The sequence below is a fragment of the Nicotiana attenuata genome, unplaced genomic scaffold (assembly GCF_001879085.1).
Source record: "Nicotiana attenuata strain UT unplaced genomic scaffold, NIATTr2, whole genome shotgun sequence".
In the NCBI taxonomy this organism is placed as follows: domain Eukaryota; kingdom Viridiplantae; phylum Streptophyta; class Magnoliopsida; order Solanales; family Solanaceae; genus Nicotiana; species Nicotiana attenuata.
Genome location: NW_017670310.1, coordinates 1,025,174 through 1,045,691, shown reverse-complemented (window position 1 = coordinate 1,045,691; position 20,518 = coordinate 1,025,174). Strand labels below are relative to the sequence as shown.

At 38.1% G+C, this 20,518-nt stretch overlaps 1 protein-coding gene and 1 non-coding gene across 2 annotated transcripts; both read right to left on the bottom strand.

Annotated features, from left to right (window-relative positions):
* Nucleotides 1-7,251: 7,251 nt before the first annotated feature.
* Nucleotides 7,252-15,610, bottom strand: LOC109237621. The gene is made up of 12 exons (XM_019403945.1): nt 15,166-15,610; nt 13,887-14,056; nt 12,363-12,440; nt 11,432-11,511; nt 11,001-11,082; nt 10,396-10,815; nt 10,115-10,222; nt 8,692-8,759; nt 8,369-8,456; nt 8,200-8,271; nt 7,875-7,928; nt 7,252-7,756 (listed from the first exon to the last, which is right to left on the bottom strand). Exons 1-12 carry the CDS (start codon nt 15,560-15,562, stop codon nt 7,667-7,669), a joined length of 1,707 nt encoding a protein of 568 aa, XP_019259490.1. The 5' UTR covers nt 15,563-15,610; the 3' UTR covers nt 7,252-7,666.
* Nucleotides 15,611-15,684: 74 nt separating this feature from the next.
* TRNAA-CGC lies at nt 15,685-15,757 on the bottom strand. The gene has a single exon. It is a non-coding gene; the product is annotated as a tRNA-Ala (tRNA).
* Between the last annotated feature and the right edge of the window lie 4,761 nt (nt 15,758-20,518).

Genomic DNA, 20,518 nt, shown 5'->3' with positions numbered 1-20,518 from the left:
AGAGCCTCAATTAAAGCTGCGGATAAAGTCGCGGACCATTTTGACACCAGTGAGTATGTCCTATCCCGAGACTCTCTTGAAGGAGACTTCGTGCCAACACATATCCCCACATAATTCCTAGGGAGACTTCATTTAGTTGACGAGCCTACCTCCTCTTTTGGGTCGTCTGATGGCTCAGAGGGAGGTAGTGAGGCTTCGGCACCACCTTCCCTACCTGCTACAACATCGGCCTCAACAGCTGCCCCTATTAATGTTGATGATGATGACGAGGTCTCGCATGATGGGAGAGGAGGTGATACCAATGTGGGGGGTTGGCCAGGTCAAGAAAGCCTGAGGTGTGGGCTGATAGATTCATGAGCAAGAAAGCATATGTGAAATTCCGGGAATGGTGGCCCCAAAGGTCGCTCACCCTTGAGCGACAGTTCATAGAGAGAGACCACCTTCCCCACAATCCAAATGTCAAAAAATAGTTTGAGGAGAGAATAGGTGGAAGTACTTCACCAGCAAAGTGGTGGATGCAAATGAGTACCTTGTCAAAGAGTTCTACGCAAATGTTGCCCACATCAAAAAGGGCACCACTGTGACAAAGGTCCGAAACTTGAAGATCCGGTTTGATGGCCACACTTTGAACAACTATGCCGATTTTGCGAATGTCGAAGCCGTGCAATACTTGGAGAAGCTGGCCCTAGATGAAGCATCCCGTCCATGGCTAGCAGAGATATTAGCCATTTCAGGGACGACACCGGCATGGCTCACAGCTGGAGTCCCAATAGCTAGAAACACCCTCAGCTTTGAAGCCAAAGGGTGGTCCACATTTATGTGCAGCCGGCTGGACCCGTGCCAGCATGATAATTTCCTCCCACTTTCCTGAGCGATCTTGATAGCTTCCATCATGGTGGGGTATCCAATCAATGTGGGGAACCTCATGTCCTACCACATCTCCAAGGCAGTTGGAAAAGAAGAAAGATCATATCCCTACCCCAACTTCATCACTATGTATCTCGAGGACCAAGGGGTCGAGAAGAAGCACAATGACACAAAGGTGAAGCCTAAAAATGCTTTCTCATGGTTTAGACTCCAAGGACCGGACAACCCTAAAGCAAAGGGTAAAGCCGCTACCATCACTGGCCAGTCTGAAGAGCCAAGGGTAGTGGCCACCGGGTCAGAGCCTTCTACAGCAAGGGGGATAGTCAGCCGCCATGCCTCCTCCTTCACTCGGGGCATCCATCACTGTACCATTATCTGTGCCCTCATCTTCCACTTACCCTCAGACTGCACTACGGGTTTCTCAGACATTATCCAGCATCAACAACTGGATGCAGGTAGCTACATCAAAGTTGCTTGTCTTATCCAGTATAGTAGCAGCACAGTCAGCCCCAACACAGCTTCAGGTACCTCCATCAGTGGAGGATTCATTGAAGGAGCTTCTGGATAACCAGAAGAAGCTTCCGGCCAACCAGAAGAAGATCCTGGAGATTTTGGATACTCATGGAAAGGTTAGCAACGATCTAGGCAAGCAAGTGAAGAAGATGAAGAAGACTCAAGCCTCAAAGAAGTCAGTGGAATTGCTAAAGAAGGAGGTAGAGAAGTTTGCATCTGCTGGAGACATCCCACTGGACTTGCTCATGGAGGAGCAAGCCCCAATAGCACATGAAGTAGAGCATGAGGCACCAGCAGCTGGCCAGTCTGAGGAGCCGGCTGCCACTACACATATTGCTCAGGAGATGATCCAGATGCTCCGCAACCCCGTGGTTCCCCAGTCAGAGGATTTGGAGATCCAGTTAGTGGACCCGGAGGGAGCTGATGATCCTTTACAGTCCGAGGACCCCACTTATGTGCCTGGCCCGATGCAGACAAAGACTATATAGGGAGTTTTCTTTACTCTCTAATACTTTCCCTGATCTTATTTTGATATTAGCATTGAGGACAATGCTATCTTTTATTTGGGGGGGTCATTTTGATTTGGTGATGATTTGATGACATTGGTATGTATATATTCGTTATTTTTACTTTTGGTATGATTTAATAACCAGTACGATATTTTACTTTATCTTTACTTATCTTTATTTTCACTTTTGGTATGTATATATTCGTTATTTTTACTTTTGGTATGTATATATTCGTCATTTTCCACATTTGATATGTATATATTTTTACGATTTGATGCATATATTCAGTTTAATTTCTGTAGTTTACTTCATAACTTCGTTCGTTATTTTCCCTTATTAGCATAGCTTCTTATTTCCTTTAGTGCTTCTTGTTTATTGGTTAGTTTCTTTTTTCTTTTTCTTTTTTTAACTTTCATGTTGAAAATAAGCCTTTTGTTTTCTTAATGCCACTGTTCTTTCCAAATGTGTATGTTGTGTGAACCGGGGGGCTCTTCCCAACGATGGATAGCGTGACAACCTTCTTAAGGGATTGAGTCTGTTTTCTTTATGTTTTGGTGTAAATAGTAGTAATGAATAAAAGTGTCTCAGGCAGGCTTCACTTGGGCCTAACACATCTACCTTCGACCTTATGGTTAGAAACAAGTTGATTGGAAAAGAATAGCTCTAGCCGTGGCCTTTAGACTCTTGTGTTGACTAAAATAATCATCAAGTGGCTTCTTGGATCCATTTGTTATGCTCAATCTTAGCTAGGGTTATTGTAGGACCTCGAATCTGTTCTCTTTAACAATCCAACAACTTGTGAGGTGAGGTATAGAATTGCAAGTCCAAGTTTCGTGCCAACAAGTCTAGAACTTGCCCTGAATGCTTGTCTAGGTGAAATTCTAAGTGTAGCTCGACTTGAGAAATGACTATAGGCTCTCCTTGATCCAATTTGGAACTTGAAGGCTTTCATAGCCTACCAATATGATATCCCTAGTCAACCCCTTTGAGCCGAAGCCCTTTTTCTTTCAATAACCGCGTTACAAGCCTTTATCCATTCTATGATGACCCTCTCTTGGCACCCGATCTTTCCTTGGCATTCTTGATAGACAAGTAGCAAAAGCATAAGTTTAGGGGAGAGACGAGAAATGTGAAAGCGGTAAATGAAGAAAAGGGACGGGAAAAGAATAGAAAGAAAAGCCAAAAAGAAATATGTCAAAAAGAAAGTGAATAAGATAGAATAGTGAATGGATTCAAAGAAAGCAATGATGAAAGGCATGGAACGATTAGAAAAGGAGAAAAATGATCGTCATGAGCAAGAAAGAGCGACAATGTGTCTCTCTAGTCCCTCTAACAAAGAAGAAAATGACTCAAAGAGTCAAGAAAGTATGAGCCGAAATGAGAAAATGGAGTCCTTAAGGAAAGATGAAACCATCATATGCCAATAAGTCCTATCTTGATCCAAAAGCCTTCATTACATTCCCGCAAAAGCCCTATATGATTTCGAGTTGAGTGAGCTTAGATTAGTGGTGATTTACATAAGGGCAAGCTTATGGCACTTAGAACCGGACTTGTGACATTCCCTTGAGAGAGATGAGCGTACTTCTTCATAATCCTTGTTTTGAGTGCTACAATCTAAAGTGAGATTTGCTTGTGGATAGTAGAGGAGGAAAAGTTTGGGTTCCACAATGATCTACGTAATAGAGCGAGCTTCCTTGATGAATTAAGTCAACTCTTGATGCTCTAGTGTCGCATTAGAACTATGGTACTAAAAAGGTTTTGTGTTGTTGACAATTCATTTGCGTCAAGGGTAATTGTTAGTCCCAATTGATGCGTGATTGATTCACATTAGGGCAGCTGAAATATCCTTCTGTTTTGTTTTAGTGGAGGCGGGAATTACCTTATTTGTCGAGGACAAGCAAAAGCTTAAATTTGGGGGAGTTGATAAGTGGGGATTTTAGCCTATTATTTGCTCTCTTTTACTTGTGTTTTGGGCCAAAAATGCGGGAAGGTATTCCCGGAAACTAACTTAATATGCTTGCTTGCGAGGATTTTTCAAAATGAGAAAAATGAGCCATACTCAACTCATAAAGGAGTCAAAACTGGAACAAAAACCAAGACTGTGCCAACAGATGAGAAACGCGGACCGTGACAAGATTGTGCGGCCGCGAAAGTATCAACGCGGCCGCGAACACTATTTCGAGGTCTGTGAAATGAAGAATCAGAAGTGCATTTTCAGGCCAAATGTTAAGCGAGGTCCACGCCAGAAATGTGCGATCGTGAAGGTCTTACCGCGACCACAGTGGAAATTATGCGGACCGCGGTGCATGAAGTTCAGAGAGCTCAAAACTTGAGCAAAAGAAGGAAGTGAGGTTCGCGTCAGAATTACGCAGCCGCGGAAGTCCACTACGCGGCCGCAATGGAAATTATGCGGCCCACGAAACCATGCTCAACCCAGATCCAGAAGTTAAAAATGCGGACCGCAGTCAGAATTACACGGCCGCGAAAGCAAGAGTCAGGGTTACTTTTGTCCGGAAATTTCAGCTTTATAAATAGATATTTTTAAATTTTTTAGGTTAAGTTATGTTTTTGCTGAGCACGTGAGACAACTGGAAATTCCATTTTGGGCAATTTTGTACTTGAATTATCTCTCAACATTAGATTTTCATCTTTTAATCTAGTATTATGAATTTTATTTTTATTTCTTCTTTAATTTCTGTGATTTCCATGAGTAGCTAAACACATAGCTAGGGTTGTGACCCAACCCTAGTTTGGGTATTTGATGGGTCTTGAATTTAGGGCTTGAATGTGTATGGGTTAGTAGTATTTAGCCTAGTTCTTGCTAGAACTATGGAATTAGTGGTTACAAACACCGATTCATGCCTCTATGACTTAGTCTGTACTTGAGAAAGAGGGATTAAGTCTAGGAAAACTAGGCTAACAAGAAATTGGGGTGAACTCAAGAAATTGATAGCCCCAATTAAAGGGTTAAATATAGAGATGGTAATACCCGACTTGAGCTAATATTATTTGTATAGAATGAATACCCATTTGGACTTGAGAAAGCCAAATTGGGCAAAATCACTCAAACTACCGAGAGGTATAGAGTGAGTACCCGGGTGTGATAGCTATATTACGATCCACCTAGGTAGAAGTCACTACCCTAGTCCCTTTAAACCCTTGAAAATCAACAACAAAAATATTGTACTTAGTTTCAAATATTACATGTTATAGAATAGAAGTAGAAGTAGAAAACAAACCAAAAACTTGTGGAAGTGTAATTAGATTCAAAGCCCGCATTTAGCTTAGATATAAATCTAATTTCAATTATTAACTCCCTGTGGATTCGATCCCGACCTAGTTGGATTAAAACTGCATCGACCATCCTCTCTACTTAATAGTAGCGTAGGCTCGGACCCGATTAATTTTTGGCTCCGTTGCCGAGGAGTTAGACGGTTTAGCTATATATCTGGAACTTTTCGCGTGTTGGAATTCCAGCATAATAAGCTGGAAGTTCATACACATGTGCACCGGTCTCCAGTATATTATGCTGGAACTTTTCGTGTTGTAGCAAAATAGTGGCTAGTTTTCAATGACGTTGCAACGCTGGCTATTTCTGAATGACCAGTCCGAAAACTGGTTAGCCCGTGCTATTTTTATGAAGGGAGACTTTCAAAAATAGCAAGAGTTTACAGGTGGTCATTAAAAAATAGCCACAATTTCAAAAGTAACCCAAATTTAGCCACTTTTCATGTGAAGATAAATTTGAACAAAAACATTGTTCAAAATGCAAAAAATACTCTAGCATAATATACTGGAGTTCTAGTATAATATACTGGACTTCCAGCATAATATACTGGAGTTCCAATATAATATTCCTGACCAGCATAATATGCTGGAAGTTCATATACAGGTGCTGCAATCTAGAGAGTATATTATGCTGGAACTTTCCGCGTGTTGGAGTTCGAGCATAATATGCTGGAAGTTCATACACAGGTGCACCGATCTCCAGTGTATTATGCTGGAACTTTCCGTGTTCCAGCAAAATAGTGGCTATTTTTAAATGACTTTACAAACGCTAGCTATTTTTGAATGACTAATTTGAAAACTGGCTAGCCCGTGCTATTTTTATGAAGGGAGAAATTCAAAAATAGCTAGATTTACAAGTGGTTATTCAAAAATAGCCACATTTTCAAAAGTAATTTATATTTAGCCACTTTTCATGTAAAGATAAATCTGAACGAAAACAATGTTCAAAATTCGTAATATACTCCAATATAAAATACTAGAATTCCAGTATAATATACTGGAAGCATAAGTATGCTGGAACTCCAATATAATATACTGGACTTCCAACATATATATACTGGAGTTCTAGTATAATATATCGGTCTAGCATAATATGCTGGAAGTTCACACACAAGTACTTCAATCTCCAGTATATTATGCTGGAACTTTCTGCGTATTGGAGTTTCATCATAATATGCTGGAAGTTCATACACAGGTGCACTAATCTCCAGTATATTATGCTGGAACTTTCGGTGTTGCAGCAAAATAGTTGCTATTTTTTAATGACTTTGCAGACACTGGCTATATTTTAATGACTAGTCCGAAAACTGGCTAGCCCGTGCTATTTTTACAAACGGGAGAAATTTAAAAATAGCCAGATTTACAAGTGGTCATTAAAAAATAGCCACAGTTTCAAAAGTAATCGAAATTTAGCCGCTTTTCATGTAAAGATAAATCTGAACCAAAACTCTGTTCAAAATCGGAATATACTCCAGCATAATATACTTGAATTCCAGTATATATATTGGAACTTCAGTATATTATACTGGAGTTCCAGCATAAGTATATTGGAACTCCATTATAATATGCTGGATTTCCAACATAATATACTAGAGTTCCAATATAATATACCGGTCCAGCATAATATGCTGGAAGTTCATACACAAATGCTTCAATCTCTAGTATATTATGCTGGAACTTTCTGCGTGTTGGAATTTTAGCATAATATGTTGGAAGTTCATACACAGGTGCACCAATCTCCAATATATTATGCTGGAACTTTACGTGTTACAGCAAAATAATGGCTATTTTCAATGACTTTACAAACGCTGGCTATTTTTCAATGACCAGTCCGGAAACTAGCTAGCCCATACCATTTTTACTGATATAATACGTTAAAAGAGAGAACCATGAAAAAATTTAAAGAAAAATCATAATTACGTTGCAATAAATATTTTTAAAGAAAGATCGGTGAAAGGTGAAGGTTTGTAGGAAGAAGTCGCGGATTTGAACCAACTTCACTTGAAATATACATATATATCACAACTTCAAATTTTTTGAACTTGTAAACATTTTTCTAAGAATTTTGCTTGGATAAACTAAACAAGTACCAACTTCAAAAGATTATTTGCAAGAGAAGTTCAAGAATTACACAAATAATCGCCAAAGAGTCTACATGATGCATCTTCTGTTTTTTCCCCAATAAACAATATCTTTACAGATCAACAAAAGAAAGATAAATGAGACGTAAAGTATGGATCACTTCTGAGTTCTGAGAATCCCTTGTGATGCAAGTTCTCTTCCCTTTACGACCATTCCTAATTGAAAATTTCAGAATCTCTGGCTAGCTTCTCGTGAAACTTATGAAAGCCTCTGGTAATGATAACGTATGAAACCCAGAAATGAACATCTGTTTGATCCAGCATACGTCCCTAACAAATTGCCAAATACAATGAAATGAACCACTAAGGTTGGATATTTACTCTTGGTACAATTATGCACAGTAGTTATCATCTTTCTGAAACCGTTTCTGTAGTTATGGGTTCAGAACTGAGAAGCCTTTCGGCCTCATCGTTTGCCTCTGCTTGGATTTTCCATTTCTGCAATAATGGACGAATTACAGTATCAATGCCAAGACTAGATGGTGTTTAAACATAACCTACAGCATTACACTGGCAATTATAATAAACACAGTACTTCAAAGTAAACAATACGTACTTCCTCAAGATTCTCAAGCTCCATTATTTGTTGTATTTGTTCAGCAATATTTTCCTGCATAAAGTAAAGAAGATGAAACAGGTCCAGTAGAATGCTAAAATTGCACCTTCACAGAGCAATGCTTGAACTACGAAAGCTAGGTAAGAATAGATCCCACCACTAATAGCGACTACATTTTGGCTGGTGATTATATTCTTTGTTCCATTTCCCATCTCAAACAGTGATAACCAGAGAAAAAGAATCGTATGTATAACTACCTCGTCATAGTCTTCACATGTGATTAAGATAATAAGGAATGCTGAAATTCTAGCAAAATGATCCTTACCGCATTGCCTGCTGCTTCAGCAGCAAGAACATCTGAATCCATCTCTACTTCAATTTCTATGATGGACGAAATCTGCAATACACAAGGCATGTTATTCAATCCGGAACTCATGTTAAATGGTATTTGAGTTTCACCGATCCAACTGAGCATTTCTGGAAAGATAACTCACTCTTGCATAGCTTTCAATCAGCTCGATCCTTCTCCTTAGGGAGCTTTCCAAGCTTTCACGCACCCTTTTCACCCTACTTTTCCGGGCCCTTAAATCATAGAGAAATCCTTGTAATGAGTGACAAAGAAGCATACACATTTTAGTCTATACAACAACAACAAACTCAGTATGATCTCCCACAAGTGGGGTCTGGGAGGATAGTGGGTACGCAAATCTTAACCCCTACCTTGTGAAGGTAGAGAGGATATTTCCGACAATATTTTAGTCTAAACATAAGTTAATAATAAAAACAGAAAAGGCATAAGAGATTTAAGAGGCTTTACCGATAAGAAGGTTCTCCAACAGCATAGATTTTGTTTTCCAGTTGGCACATGCGAGCCAAAATCCACACCTACAAAATGCGTAAACAAACTTCACTTCAAAACACATGACCAAGGCAATAAATCATATGAGGGATTGATCCCGGAGTACTTCTAGAAATCAACTAATGATGCAAATCTATGTCATTGAACTTGTTTAAAGATGAACTCATACAAAAAATAAATACTGCCTTTTTATGCAGACCATGTTTTATACTCAATGGAAGATGATAGCGAACTCAATAGTAATTAATGAGTGAGACAAAATAATATTTAATGACATGCATATGTTCCACAAGCATGAATTCTGGTGCATGAGAATTTTGACAGAAAAATGAGAGGACTTCAAGAATAAAAATATCAACCGTATTCGCACAATTCAATGGTAACATTATGCTGCTTCCTACTTTTTCTAAAACAGCTACAAATTCTGTTTTAAGTACAAAGCTAACTGCCATTTAAAATTTTCTACAAAAGAAATAGAACCATATATGTATAACCAGAGGCAGATGCAGGTCACAAAGTTCTCTCGACAATCGTTGCCAGGGCAATGGAACAATAGCAGAGAACAAGGTAATTCATTCACGAGAACAAGACTAGGTTTTTTATGTGTAAGAGAGATACAAAGGAATGAGGTTATGACAATGAGGAATATCCAACTAACGAGTGGAAATCTTTAAGCAATTGCTTTTGCCTAGAAAAGCATTTAGAAAAATTCCCTTGAGGTAATCACTATAGAACTTGTTTGCCTACTTTTGAACTAGCATTTAAAATGCAAGTATAAAATCGAAAGGCTTTAAACAATTTTTAAAAGAACACAGGAGCATCAATAATAGAAATGCTTTCGTCCCATCAAAACAGCTGTTGAACTCGAACCATGTAAGTGTTATTCATTACTATCTTCATTTAAGTGTCTAATCTATGCCAAGGGCCAGAGACGGAGGAATCATCTTTCAGGAAACAAATCTTTAAAGAAATGGAATGTAGTTGAAACCATTTGAACTGACAAAATTTCTTTATGAATTGACACTAAGAATCTTCTACACTGCACCAGCTATTCCTTTGTGGCAGTGGGTGCACAGTTTTTTCTTTGTAGATTTAGCCAAAATGACTTTTCAAGTAGATTAGCCCTAGTCCCTAGTTACTATTTGGAAAGTTCTAGTCATCAATGGACAAAGGAAATAAGAAAGCATTTGGCTGTCAACCCAAGTATGCAGGCGTGAGACAAGGCAACTTAAGCAAACATATCGCAGTTCTTATTCTTTCTTTTTTATTTCAGCTGCCTTTTATCTTTTCAGGCACCTGCAAGGACTTCATTGAGAGCTTGTTGGACGTTAATGCTACCAGAGAACAAGTGATTTAACAAAGTTGCACTGGAGTAGTATACCTCATTCTCAGCAGATCCTTTCAACTCCTTTATCCGTGATTGGAGCACATCATACTGAGATAAGAGTTGCTGCCTGATTGCAATGGTATCAACTAATCTCTGAGGAAGCTATCACCAACAAGTAGAGAAAAATAAGTTTCTGCTGTCTCCTTTTTCCTTTGCGTGTGGGTTGGGGAACCCCAGGAGTATGTTTGTCGAAATCTTAAATAAGCTTGTGAATACAGATTTTGGACATCATCCTTCAACAATGAAGTTAAAAGGGAAAACAAAAAGGAGCATACCTTGCTGAATAGGGGGAAAACCAGGCTGTTTAACGTGGCCCCAAGAGTGATCGAGGAAACTGCAGCGACCGTTATCATCTGAGGCAAGTTGGGATCTATCATTCCAGAGGCAGCATCTCCAGTGGCAAATACAGCAAGGAGAGGAACGAGGATAGAAGGGTTCAATAAAGATGGGCCTCTATCTTTTATGGGTGCTCTTAGTAAGGGTGATTCACGGCCATCTCTATGGTTAGTCAAGCACAAAGGTTCTCCTGGGTAGACGTTTGGAGGTTTAGGATTAAACTTTAGCGGACCCACCTCTCGGTAAACATTTGCTGGTGCTGCTACAGCAATGGTCACTCTCTCACCTTGTTGTGCAGGAAGGTCAACTGTTTCAGTAGCAAATCTGTGTGTTCGTGCCATTCCTGATGGGGTCTCCACCTACAAAAAGTGCTAGAATTGATTTGAAGAAGCCTCTTCTAAAAAATATGAAAATATTGGTCGGCAGCGATTGTCCCAAAATAATAGGAGCAAGACTCCACTACAGGAAAAAAGTAGAAAAGATCCAGGTGAAGGTGGAAAACTAGAAAATACTACTGATATACAAGCTTTTAAAAGAAATGTACCACAATAGAATGAACAGCAGCTGGAATGTTTTGCTTCATTGGCAGGAATCTTAGTCCCCTTCTCCATGCAGGAATTTCCACGCTGCGTTCGGCAGGAGGAGAACCTTAGAAAAAGTGAATGTCCCAGGATCAACACCTTACACTAACAGACTTCTCATGACAAACATTGGAACAGAGAAAAGTAGTAATAATATGTTTGACCGATGCATTGAAAAACAAAAAATTAGCATCTGATCTTGATTGAAAAAAAAAAAGAGTGTAAAAACAATCATGACAGTTGTCTGAGTATTGCTTGATTTTTTTTTTTTTTGGGTGATTTATTTGTAAGTTGTCTGAAATAAATGCTACAGAGACTCCTTTCGAGGATTAACAAAGTACAACCACTTCAATCAAAAGACAACTGGATCAGACAGTAGCTAAAGAAAACCAACCTAATTTCTTCGGACTCTATACTAATTATGTTTCCCGAAACGAGCTCATACTGGTAGCGGCATTTTGAACAGGATACAACCTGCAGAAGTGGGTTTCTTACGTCATGTAGTAGAAATAAAGTACAAGAAGCACATTGAAGTTAAAGTACAAGGAGCAAATTGAAGTTTGGCTATCGTAATGATTATGTTAAGGTGGTTTATATTCCATAAGACTGATGGAATGTCTTTCTTTATACATAATCCACAGTAGTTGACCGGGTTGATGAGCAATGCCTAGTATATATTGCATGTGAGAGGAGCATCTGTTCTCAATAACAATGACAAACTATTCATCATCACAATAAAACACAGACTACTTAAATTGCTTTTTCTTAAGCCACCTCAAGACCAGTGTTATCAAAGGGGCGGTTAAAACGCACTTAAGCCCTAAGTGAGGCTCAAAACATGTTGTGCGCTTTGCCTCGCTTATCGACCGCTTTTGTCATTAAGGCTCTAAGGCATACTTTTCCTTGCTACTAAGCGTAATCCTTAAAAAGCGACATTAAACAATTGATATTCCACTTTATTGTAACTTCTCTTCAAATTTCTTTGTCCATATATTTGGTATCTATGCTAATAGATATTATTTTTGGACTACACATACATATTTGTAATGTTTCTCTATTTGCGCATTTCTTCATTAAAGCCCACGTTTTATTTGCGCTTAAAGCCCCAACAAACCTTAGAGCTTTTCTGCACTTTTCACCTTTGCTAACACTGCTCAAGACATCATATTTTTTTTATCTTGGCCACAAACGGGTAAATAAATACAGCCAGCAAGCCAACTCGATCCTCTGTGGAACTGGCTGGTTGGACCCAAGCAGCTCTTATTACCGCTAACAACATTTTATCGTAAAAAGACTGACACAATCTTAAGTAGTTTTGCGCATACCTGGATACCATCTTGTGGCTGAGCAACAGTAACAGCAATCATGCAACTTGGACAACGCACAATGTTGCCGAAGAGAACCTGCCAGACACCAAAGTTGCATATTACTTTATGAATAATCAAATAACAATAAAGGCTGAGTAAGAAGAACCCAGACTCAAATTAATTCTAAAAAGATTTTTCATGAGTCTTCTTATACATTCGCACTTTTCGATATATGAATGACAATGACAAAGTTACCAATACCAGATTCTGAGTAATATCTGTGAGATGACAGCAAGTTTCTTTTCCCTATTGGGAGAAGAATGTCCAAATTTTCAGACAAAAATCGGTCACAAAAGCTCTTTGGAATATATCCTATATTTGAGATATTACGTGCTAGGATTTCCAGTGGAAACTTTTATTAATATAAATGGGCTTGAATTTACTCTGACTGCATTGGCATCACACCGCAGAACATAAAGGATAAAAAAAGATTGCACTTTGAAAGACAAGTGGCTGAAAATATAAGAATGAGCTAAACATATAAGACTTCAGATCAACTCTTTTAATTGACTATTGTACAACCAGTTGTCCTATCATTTTTTTCAGGGAAGATATGCGCTAGTTTGCTGTTAATATACCACAACAACAAATAAAGTAACACAAATCTAAGTTGCTCCGACATGGCAGTTTAGGTGACGTACCCGTATCGACACGACACTAGTATGGGTATGGGTATGGGATCCGTCGGATCTGGTCAAACAATTTTGGGTACTTTGACCGCGACGGACGGAAAAATTTGAGACGAGATACAAATTGATTCCTGAAATCAGAACCAACACTAGGATAAATTTGAAGAAAATAGCATACCTTATCTAGGAAATCAATCCTTTACTTATCTACAACTTGAGAATAAAAAAGAAATCCATATTTTACAAGCTATATATAAGTATTCCACAAAATTTCTCATAATTTAGATATATTTTTATATTTTTTGAATTATTTTTAGTCGGATCCTCGCACCCGTATCCGTACTAGGATCCGTATCCCTGAATCTTAGAATTTACGTCACGAAGGATCTAACCTCTAGATCCGCACCCATGTCGGACACCCGCACCCATGTCGGAGCAACTTAGACACAAATTATAGATTCAAAACTCATACCTTGACTAAGTAAACAAAGCTAACAAGATAAATTGATGATTCGTATAGTTATACTGTATAGGGTAGAGCCAAAAGTTACGTGATCCATGCTATTCTTGTATAGCATGTTTTACCTATGAATAAACTTATAAATACATAGTCCATTCCTTGCATTTTTGCTCATCCCATATTCCAAAGTGGTTTATAAGGTCTGAAAGTAAAGACATTACTGATTCAAATTACATTTAATCTACCACAGTAAATCCTTCATACTGGCATTGCATGCTCATAGAGAGAGATGATCAACTGTCTATCATGTCCAAAATGTACAACTCTAACACATTGAGATACTTAGAGCAGAGTAATACAAAAGCAAGTTGGTGTGATGAAGAAATTAATAACCTCTTCACTAGGAGAAATGCCCACTCGACAAACAGTGGCGATGATTTTAAGGGCATCTGAAACCCTCAGTGATGTTGCTAGTCCTCGAACTAACAAGGTATATGTCGTAACATCTGGCCTTGACCACCTCCATCTATCGTAGGATGGGCCTCTTTCTGAAACAGTTGTCCCTTAAATATGGGCAATTCAAGTGCATCAATATTGGGGATATCAATGAAAACTTGCCACAAGATACAATAGAATCATAGTGAGAGAGGTACTGCATATGATAAAAAACTTGTGATGACAGGTTTCACATCTTTTACTCATCTCAAATTCCTCATATCTGAAAGCTTAACTATATTATCTAAGGAGCTTACTCTCAGCAGTGATGCACCCGTATTGGGGAAGATGGAACGATGTATAGTTCATACTCTCTCCATTATATGACGGTAATGAAGGGACATGAATTTTAAGATGTTTTGATGAAGATGAAGTTTAAGATGTTTATTTGCTTGTTTATTATATCACTGATAGTGGAACAAACTATTAAAATAATATTTTGAAAAATTAGTTTGCTGAAGAAAATTCACATTATAGTTTAAAATTCAAATAATTTAATGAACATAAAGTCTTGAAAGTTGAGAAAGTTATATATAAACTGAATGCTATCAAACAACTCGAAACGGATGGAGTCTCTTTTAATGATTTTGAGAATATTTGTATCAAATTTACAAGTCATTGATTAACACAAAAGTTGCTTTTTTCCCTATGATACCATAAAGCTATAATCATAGTAGGCGTTTTTAAATGAGCAAGTATTGTGAAAGGCCATGGAATCACTTCTTTAAGAATAACTATTTGCCTTCAATATGGATGTTTAAACAGCCATTTGGTCACTTTGCATAACATACATCAACTAAGTTCCAACTTCAGATGGAAACAATGAACAAATTCCCAGCCACGCTAAAGCAAACTTGTCCCACTTATTTAGATGTCACAAACAACAAGAAAACCTTAGCATCATTCAAAACTTTTGTGTAGCTCTGCATTCAATCCTATATCTCCTCAAGTTTTCTAGACTTTGCATTATTCAAAATATTTGTGTGGTTTTGCATTCAATTATATCTCCTCAAGTCTTGGGGAAGAACCATAAAAGCATTCTCCTCATCTCTTTCTTAAAATTCGTGCTTGGTCAAAGTATGAGAGATAAGTAGTACCTTTTCTTGGTTCACATTGCAATTGATTACTTAAGACAGACAAGAAAGAAAGAAAGATATGGAGGGAAATGGAAATGTACCAGGATCAAAGGTGGAACGCATAGCGTCAAAGACAGAGAGTGCCAAGTCAGCATTATTACGATCAAGTGCGGCGGAGATAATCAAACAGCAATCAGAAGCGCTAATAACACCACCATTTTCCCCAGTCTTTTGGGATATTATTTCCAACACCTCACTTGCATCTTTGGCAGCAGAAATTCGACTAATCAATTCATCATTTAACAACTCGGACTGCACCTTGTTTTCACCCTCAGCCTCACTCAATGAAGCTCTGTGCTTGAAGTTAAAGGTCTTGGAGGAACAATAGTAAGAAAAAGTAATATTTTTGGAGAAATAGGCGGCAGAAGGGAAATTTGGGAAACGGTGGGAAGGGAAAGAGAAACGGGGAAAGGAAGGAGAAAACAAGCAGAGAGTCATGTGGGATTTGATTTTTCTGTTTGGGATTGTTTGTCGAGGCTCACTATATGTGCTGAAGCTGGAGATTAGGAACGAGAGGTTGTTATTGAAATTGAAAGGGCGGGGCCCAAACCAAAAATAATTGGAGGTGCGGGGAATCGAACCCCGTGCCTCTCGCATGCGAAGCGAGCGCTCTACCATATGAGCTACACCCCCGAGGTTGTAAATGTCAGCTTTAATTCTTTAATTATTTGGTTAGACAAACACTCTGTTTTTTTCTCTTTTCCGGCTGTTGTGAATCAAACCCGCATTGTTTCATTTTATGTGATCTCTTCCTTTCTTGATTCATTTAAAATTTATACTTGAAAATTTGATAACTTAAATTATTTCCCTTATTTTTAATGAGATAGCATGTTAAAGGCCACAATATTCTAGTGGTACTTTCCATAAAGCAATATAATTAGCTCATGTGTCATATTCATTATTCTTTTATTAAATTTTATGTCCAGTCAATACTCAATACTAATAAATAAAGAGGAAGGCGTATAATTTCAGGTTTGAGTATATAGGCTATTAAAATTTGAGATTTTTTTCTTCCTATACAATATTTGAAACTTATTTATCAAAATTGTCCTAGTTTTGTATATTAACCCCCCTAAACAAGGATTACTTACAAATTATATACAATCCATTATTAGTGCGTTAAATTAGGGGATTTAGTTACATCATTTTCTTTCTTTTTTTTTCCTCTCTTCTTTCCTCACTGCCGCCTCTCTCATCAATTTTTCTTTCTTTTTCATCACTCTCACTGACCGTCTTTCTCTCTCAATAAGGTAAGCCTAAAAGTTGTCTTCTGCCAATCAACCTATTGAAATAACCTCCAGTTTGTCACTGGTTTGCCCTTTTCTCTTTTACATGGCTACCCACTAAGTATGGAACTTAAACAGTACAAGAATGTTATTGAATTCAGCCTTGTGACACTTCGGTTTGTATTGTGCTCTCTTGAAAATCAGATTATCCTGCAGTTTGATAGTCTTTTTCAAGAAATGAATTCAGCACCTAGTAAGAATGTCGTAGGAATTGGAGATTCGAACACTAATCTATCATAAAGCTTTGAATTCAAATTTGGATTTTCAAAAACTATTATTTGTTTGGATAGGGTGTTGTTGCAAATAATTGGAAATATTATTTGGAGTTTATAACTCAATTTTGAGGGTGTTTGGTGAAGATTAAACTTGGTTTTGGCTGAATTTCAGATTAAAACTCGAAGAAGAAGAAGAAGAAGAAGAAGAAAAAGAAGAAGACATGACATACAATATACTTACGAAATTGTAGTAAAGTTGTAGTATAATTGAATGTAAGTTATATTTAAAATTTATACTTACGTCGTATGAAATTTATATTTAAGTTATCAATACTATCTTTTTACATAAAGTTGTTGATATGTATCAAAATTCGTCCAAAGATTTTATGAGGTTAATAACTATCATGCGGGGCCAGTAAAGTATTCTGCTTCACTTGATTGGTTAACTTACCCAATGCACTAATCTATCACAAATTAACGAAATCAAATTAAATTAGCACTAAATAGATACATCGTACTTACAATTTGTCACGACCCAAACCAATGGGCCGCGACGGGCACCCGGTACCTTACTCAACTGAGTACCAACGTAATGTATCTTTCGTATCATTCTATCATAGGTAAATGAAGCGAAATAAATCATGAGGGAATACATTATATGTCACGATCCAATTTCCCCTCCGTTGGGTTTCGTGACGGCACCTAGTCTTATGGACTAGGTAAGCCTAATTTTACAGAAGAACAACAATAATAAATAACATCTTAAAATTTTTCTGGAATGAATCCTTTATACAATGAGCATATTCCCAAAACTCGGTAGTACAAGTCATAAGCTCTACAGAGTTAGCTGCCACTTCTATATAAACTATTTGGAAAGGAGTGAAAACAGTTGAATACGAGTAAGAAGGTGACTCCGAAGCCTGCGAAAGCAGCAGCGGGTTTACCTTGAGTCTCCTCAACAATGGTCCGCACAGTTACTAACGATCGACATGCAATAATCCCAATCAAATTCCCATCATCGTCCCGTGCAAGATCTCAGACCTTAGTCATATACAAATTCCGGAAACCTACCAATACCACTTATACATATACCTCAGGCCAAAACTGAGGTAAGTCTGACTATGCAATCCGAATGCCGCTGATGGACTCCTTCACTTGGCGCGAAGCCATAGAAAACGACGTCTGATGATCCGCAGAGCTAACCTTCATAGCTCGTACAACACAAATCACAAGGTACTCCAATACCGCTAACTATCCTCAATCAACACCCACCACGCTTCCGCTGCGCCTCCATATAAACAACTGAATAGTCTCTCAATACCTCTGTATCTCCAGTCTGGACGACACGTTGAGAAAATGTCTGAGCATCCTTGACTCCCTCGTAGCCTGTCTGTAGCATCACGAACCACTGGCGCATAGCGGACACCGAGAGCGTAATATTACATATGAGTGGATGTAAAGCAACATAAGTTATATGCTTCGAGCTGAATCAATATCGCACGGTAAGGAATTAAGAATGTGAGATTATCCTAATAGTTCTGTAGCCTCTCGAAAATAAGTACAGACGTCTCCGTACCGATCCGCAACAGTCTACTAAACCTGCTTATGACTCATAGAACCTATAAACCTTGAGTCTGATACCAACCTGTCACGACCCTATTTCCCCTCCGTTGGGTTTCGTGACGGCACCTAGTCTTAAGGACTAGGTAAGCTTAATATTTATAGAAGAACAATAATAATAAATAACATCTTAAAATTTTTCTGGAATGAATCCTTTATACAATGAGCATATTCCCAAAACCCGGTAGTACCAGTCATAAGCTCTACAGAGTTAGCTGCGACTTCTATATAAACTGTTTGGAAAGGAGTGAAAATAGTTGAATACGAGTAAGAAGGTGCCTCCCAAGAACGCAACAGCAGGTTAACCTTAAGTCTCCTCAGCAATGGTCCGCACAGCTACTAACGATCGACACCTGGATCTGCACAATAAAAATATGCAGAAGAGTAGCATGAGCACACCACAGCGCTGCCCAGTAAGTATAAAGACTAACCTCGATGGAGAAGTGACGAGGAATAGTCAAGACACCTACCAGTCAAATAAACTGTACAAATATAAGCATAGGAACAACGGATTATGATGTATACATATAAAGACTACACATTATGGCTAACAATACAACAGTCATAGTAAGTGAAGAAAAACAGCAAGTAACTGTGGAAATACCATAATAATGACATAGAAGAGCGAGCGAAATCACAATATCAACAACCGCACGGCAGAAACCTCGTACGTCACAATATCAACAACCGCACAGCAGAAACCTCGTGCACCACCACAACAAGTACCACAACAACAATGACAATATATACAAGAACACGACAAGTAAATCAACTCGAGAACTTTTGATAACAAGGAGACGGTAAAACTAGCTCACAAGGAATAACCACTATAGAGAATACTAAGCGTAATAAGAACAGCTCAACAAGGGAGAAAATAATGTGAAGCAACGATCCCACAATATGTAGTTCAACAACAAGGAAGCTAACACGAATCAAATAATTACAAATAAGAAAATGTCAACTAAATATAGGATACCTAAACTTCTTTTAAGGTTGGGCAGATTACGAAGAATATACAACAATGTCAATTAAGGATGAGTATCGGGAAGATAATCATAACCTCAATTAAGACTAAACAATTACAGGAGAGATAATAATGGTTTCCAATAAAGACAAGCAGTTATGAAAGATAGCATGACGATAGAAGAGGTAAAAATCTTCAATTAAGCAAAACAAGAGTCAAACAGGCAATACGAATGAATCATAAAGCAATTAATTCCAATTAAAGCATGTAGAGGTGAAACTAGTAAATGGAAGCTCAACCATATAAAGAACAACTTCATACTTAGTGAATACAAGGACCTAAGAACTCTAAAAGGCCAACTTTCCACAAATAAGTCCGAACACGCACTCGTCACCTCGCGTACACGGACTACAATCAACATAGAAGACTCAAATCCTAAGGAAAAGTCCCAAACACGAAGTTAGGCACATACTTACCTCAATTCGGCCAATTCAATACTCAATTTAGATTTTCCTTTACCAATTCATCAACGCTCGGCTCAATCTATCCAAAACCGAGTTGAATACATCAAATAATGCAAGAGAATACAATTTCAATTAACAAAACTATGATTCTTATACAGTTTGCAAAAAGTCAACAAAAGTCAACTCCATGTGCCCGCACCTCAGAACCCGATAAAATTTGCAAAAACCGAACACCCATTCACCCACGAACCCAAATATGCAATTGAATCCGACCTCAAATCGAGGTCTAAATCCCCAAAAATTAAAAATCCTAATCTCTACCCAAAAATTCCAATTTTTACCATGAAAACTCTAGATTTTTGGTTGAAATTTTGTTAAAAGTTGTAAGGAATGAAAGAAATTAGTTAGAGATCACTTCCTAATGATTTGGAGAAGTATGGGTCTCTGGAAAATCGCCTATGGAGGTTTAGGGTTTGAGAAAGTTGAAAAATGGGTGAAAATCCCGTCAAAAATCTCACTTAACAGGCCTCAGATGTCGCATTTGCGAACCCTCACAATTTGCGAACAAGGCAGGGCTGGAAAAGGTCGCATTTGCGACAAAATGTCCGCATCTGCGAACTGGGCATCACAATTGCGATGGAGAAGTTCGCATTTGCGACCACACCAGAAACCATCAATTTTTTCCGATACGAAAATGAGCATAACTTCCTCATACGATGTCCAAATTCGATGATTCTTTTTCCTATGGCTCCGTAATTTCGATACAGATCTAATGGTTCAATAAAAACTGAATTTGGATCTCATTTTCTCAATATGGTATCATTTTTGCTTGACAAAACAACGAT

What these genes read in the sequence shown, in the direction of transcription:
- LOC109237621 (XM_019403945.1), bottom strand. Translation starts at nt 15,562, where the DNA reads ATGACTCTCTGCTTGTTTTCTCCTTCCTTTCCCCGTTTCTCTTTCCCT. An exon ending in CTGCTGTTCATTCTATTGTG is followed by an intron (nt 10,816 to 11,000) that starts GTACATTTCTTT and finishes CACTTTTTGTAG; the next exon opens with GTGGAGACCCCATCAGGAAT. An exon ending in AAGGATCTGCTGAGAATGAG is followed by an intron (nt 8,760 to 10,114) that starts GTATACTACTCC and finishes CGCATTTTGTAG; the next exon opens with GTGTGGATTTTGGCTCGCAT.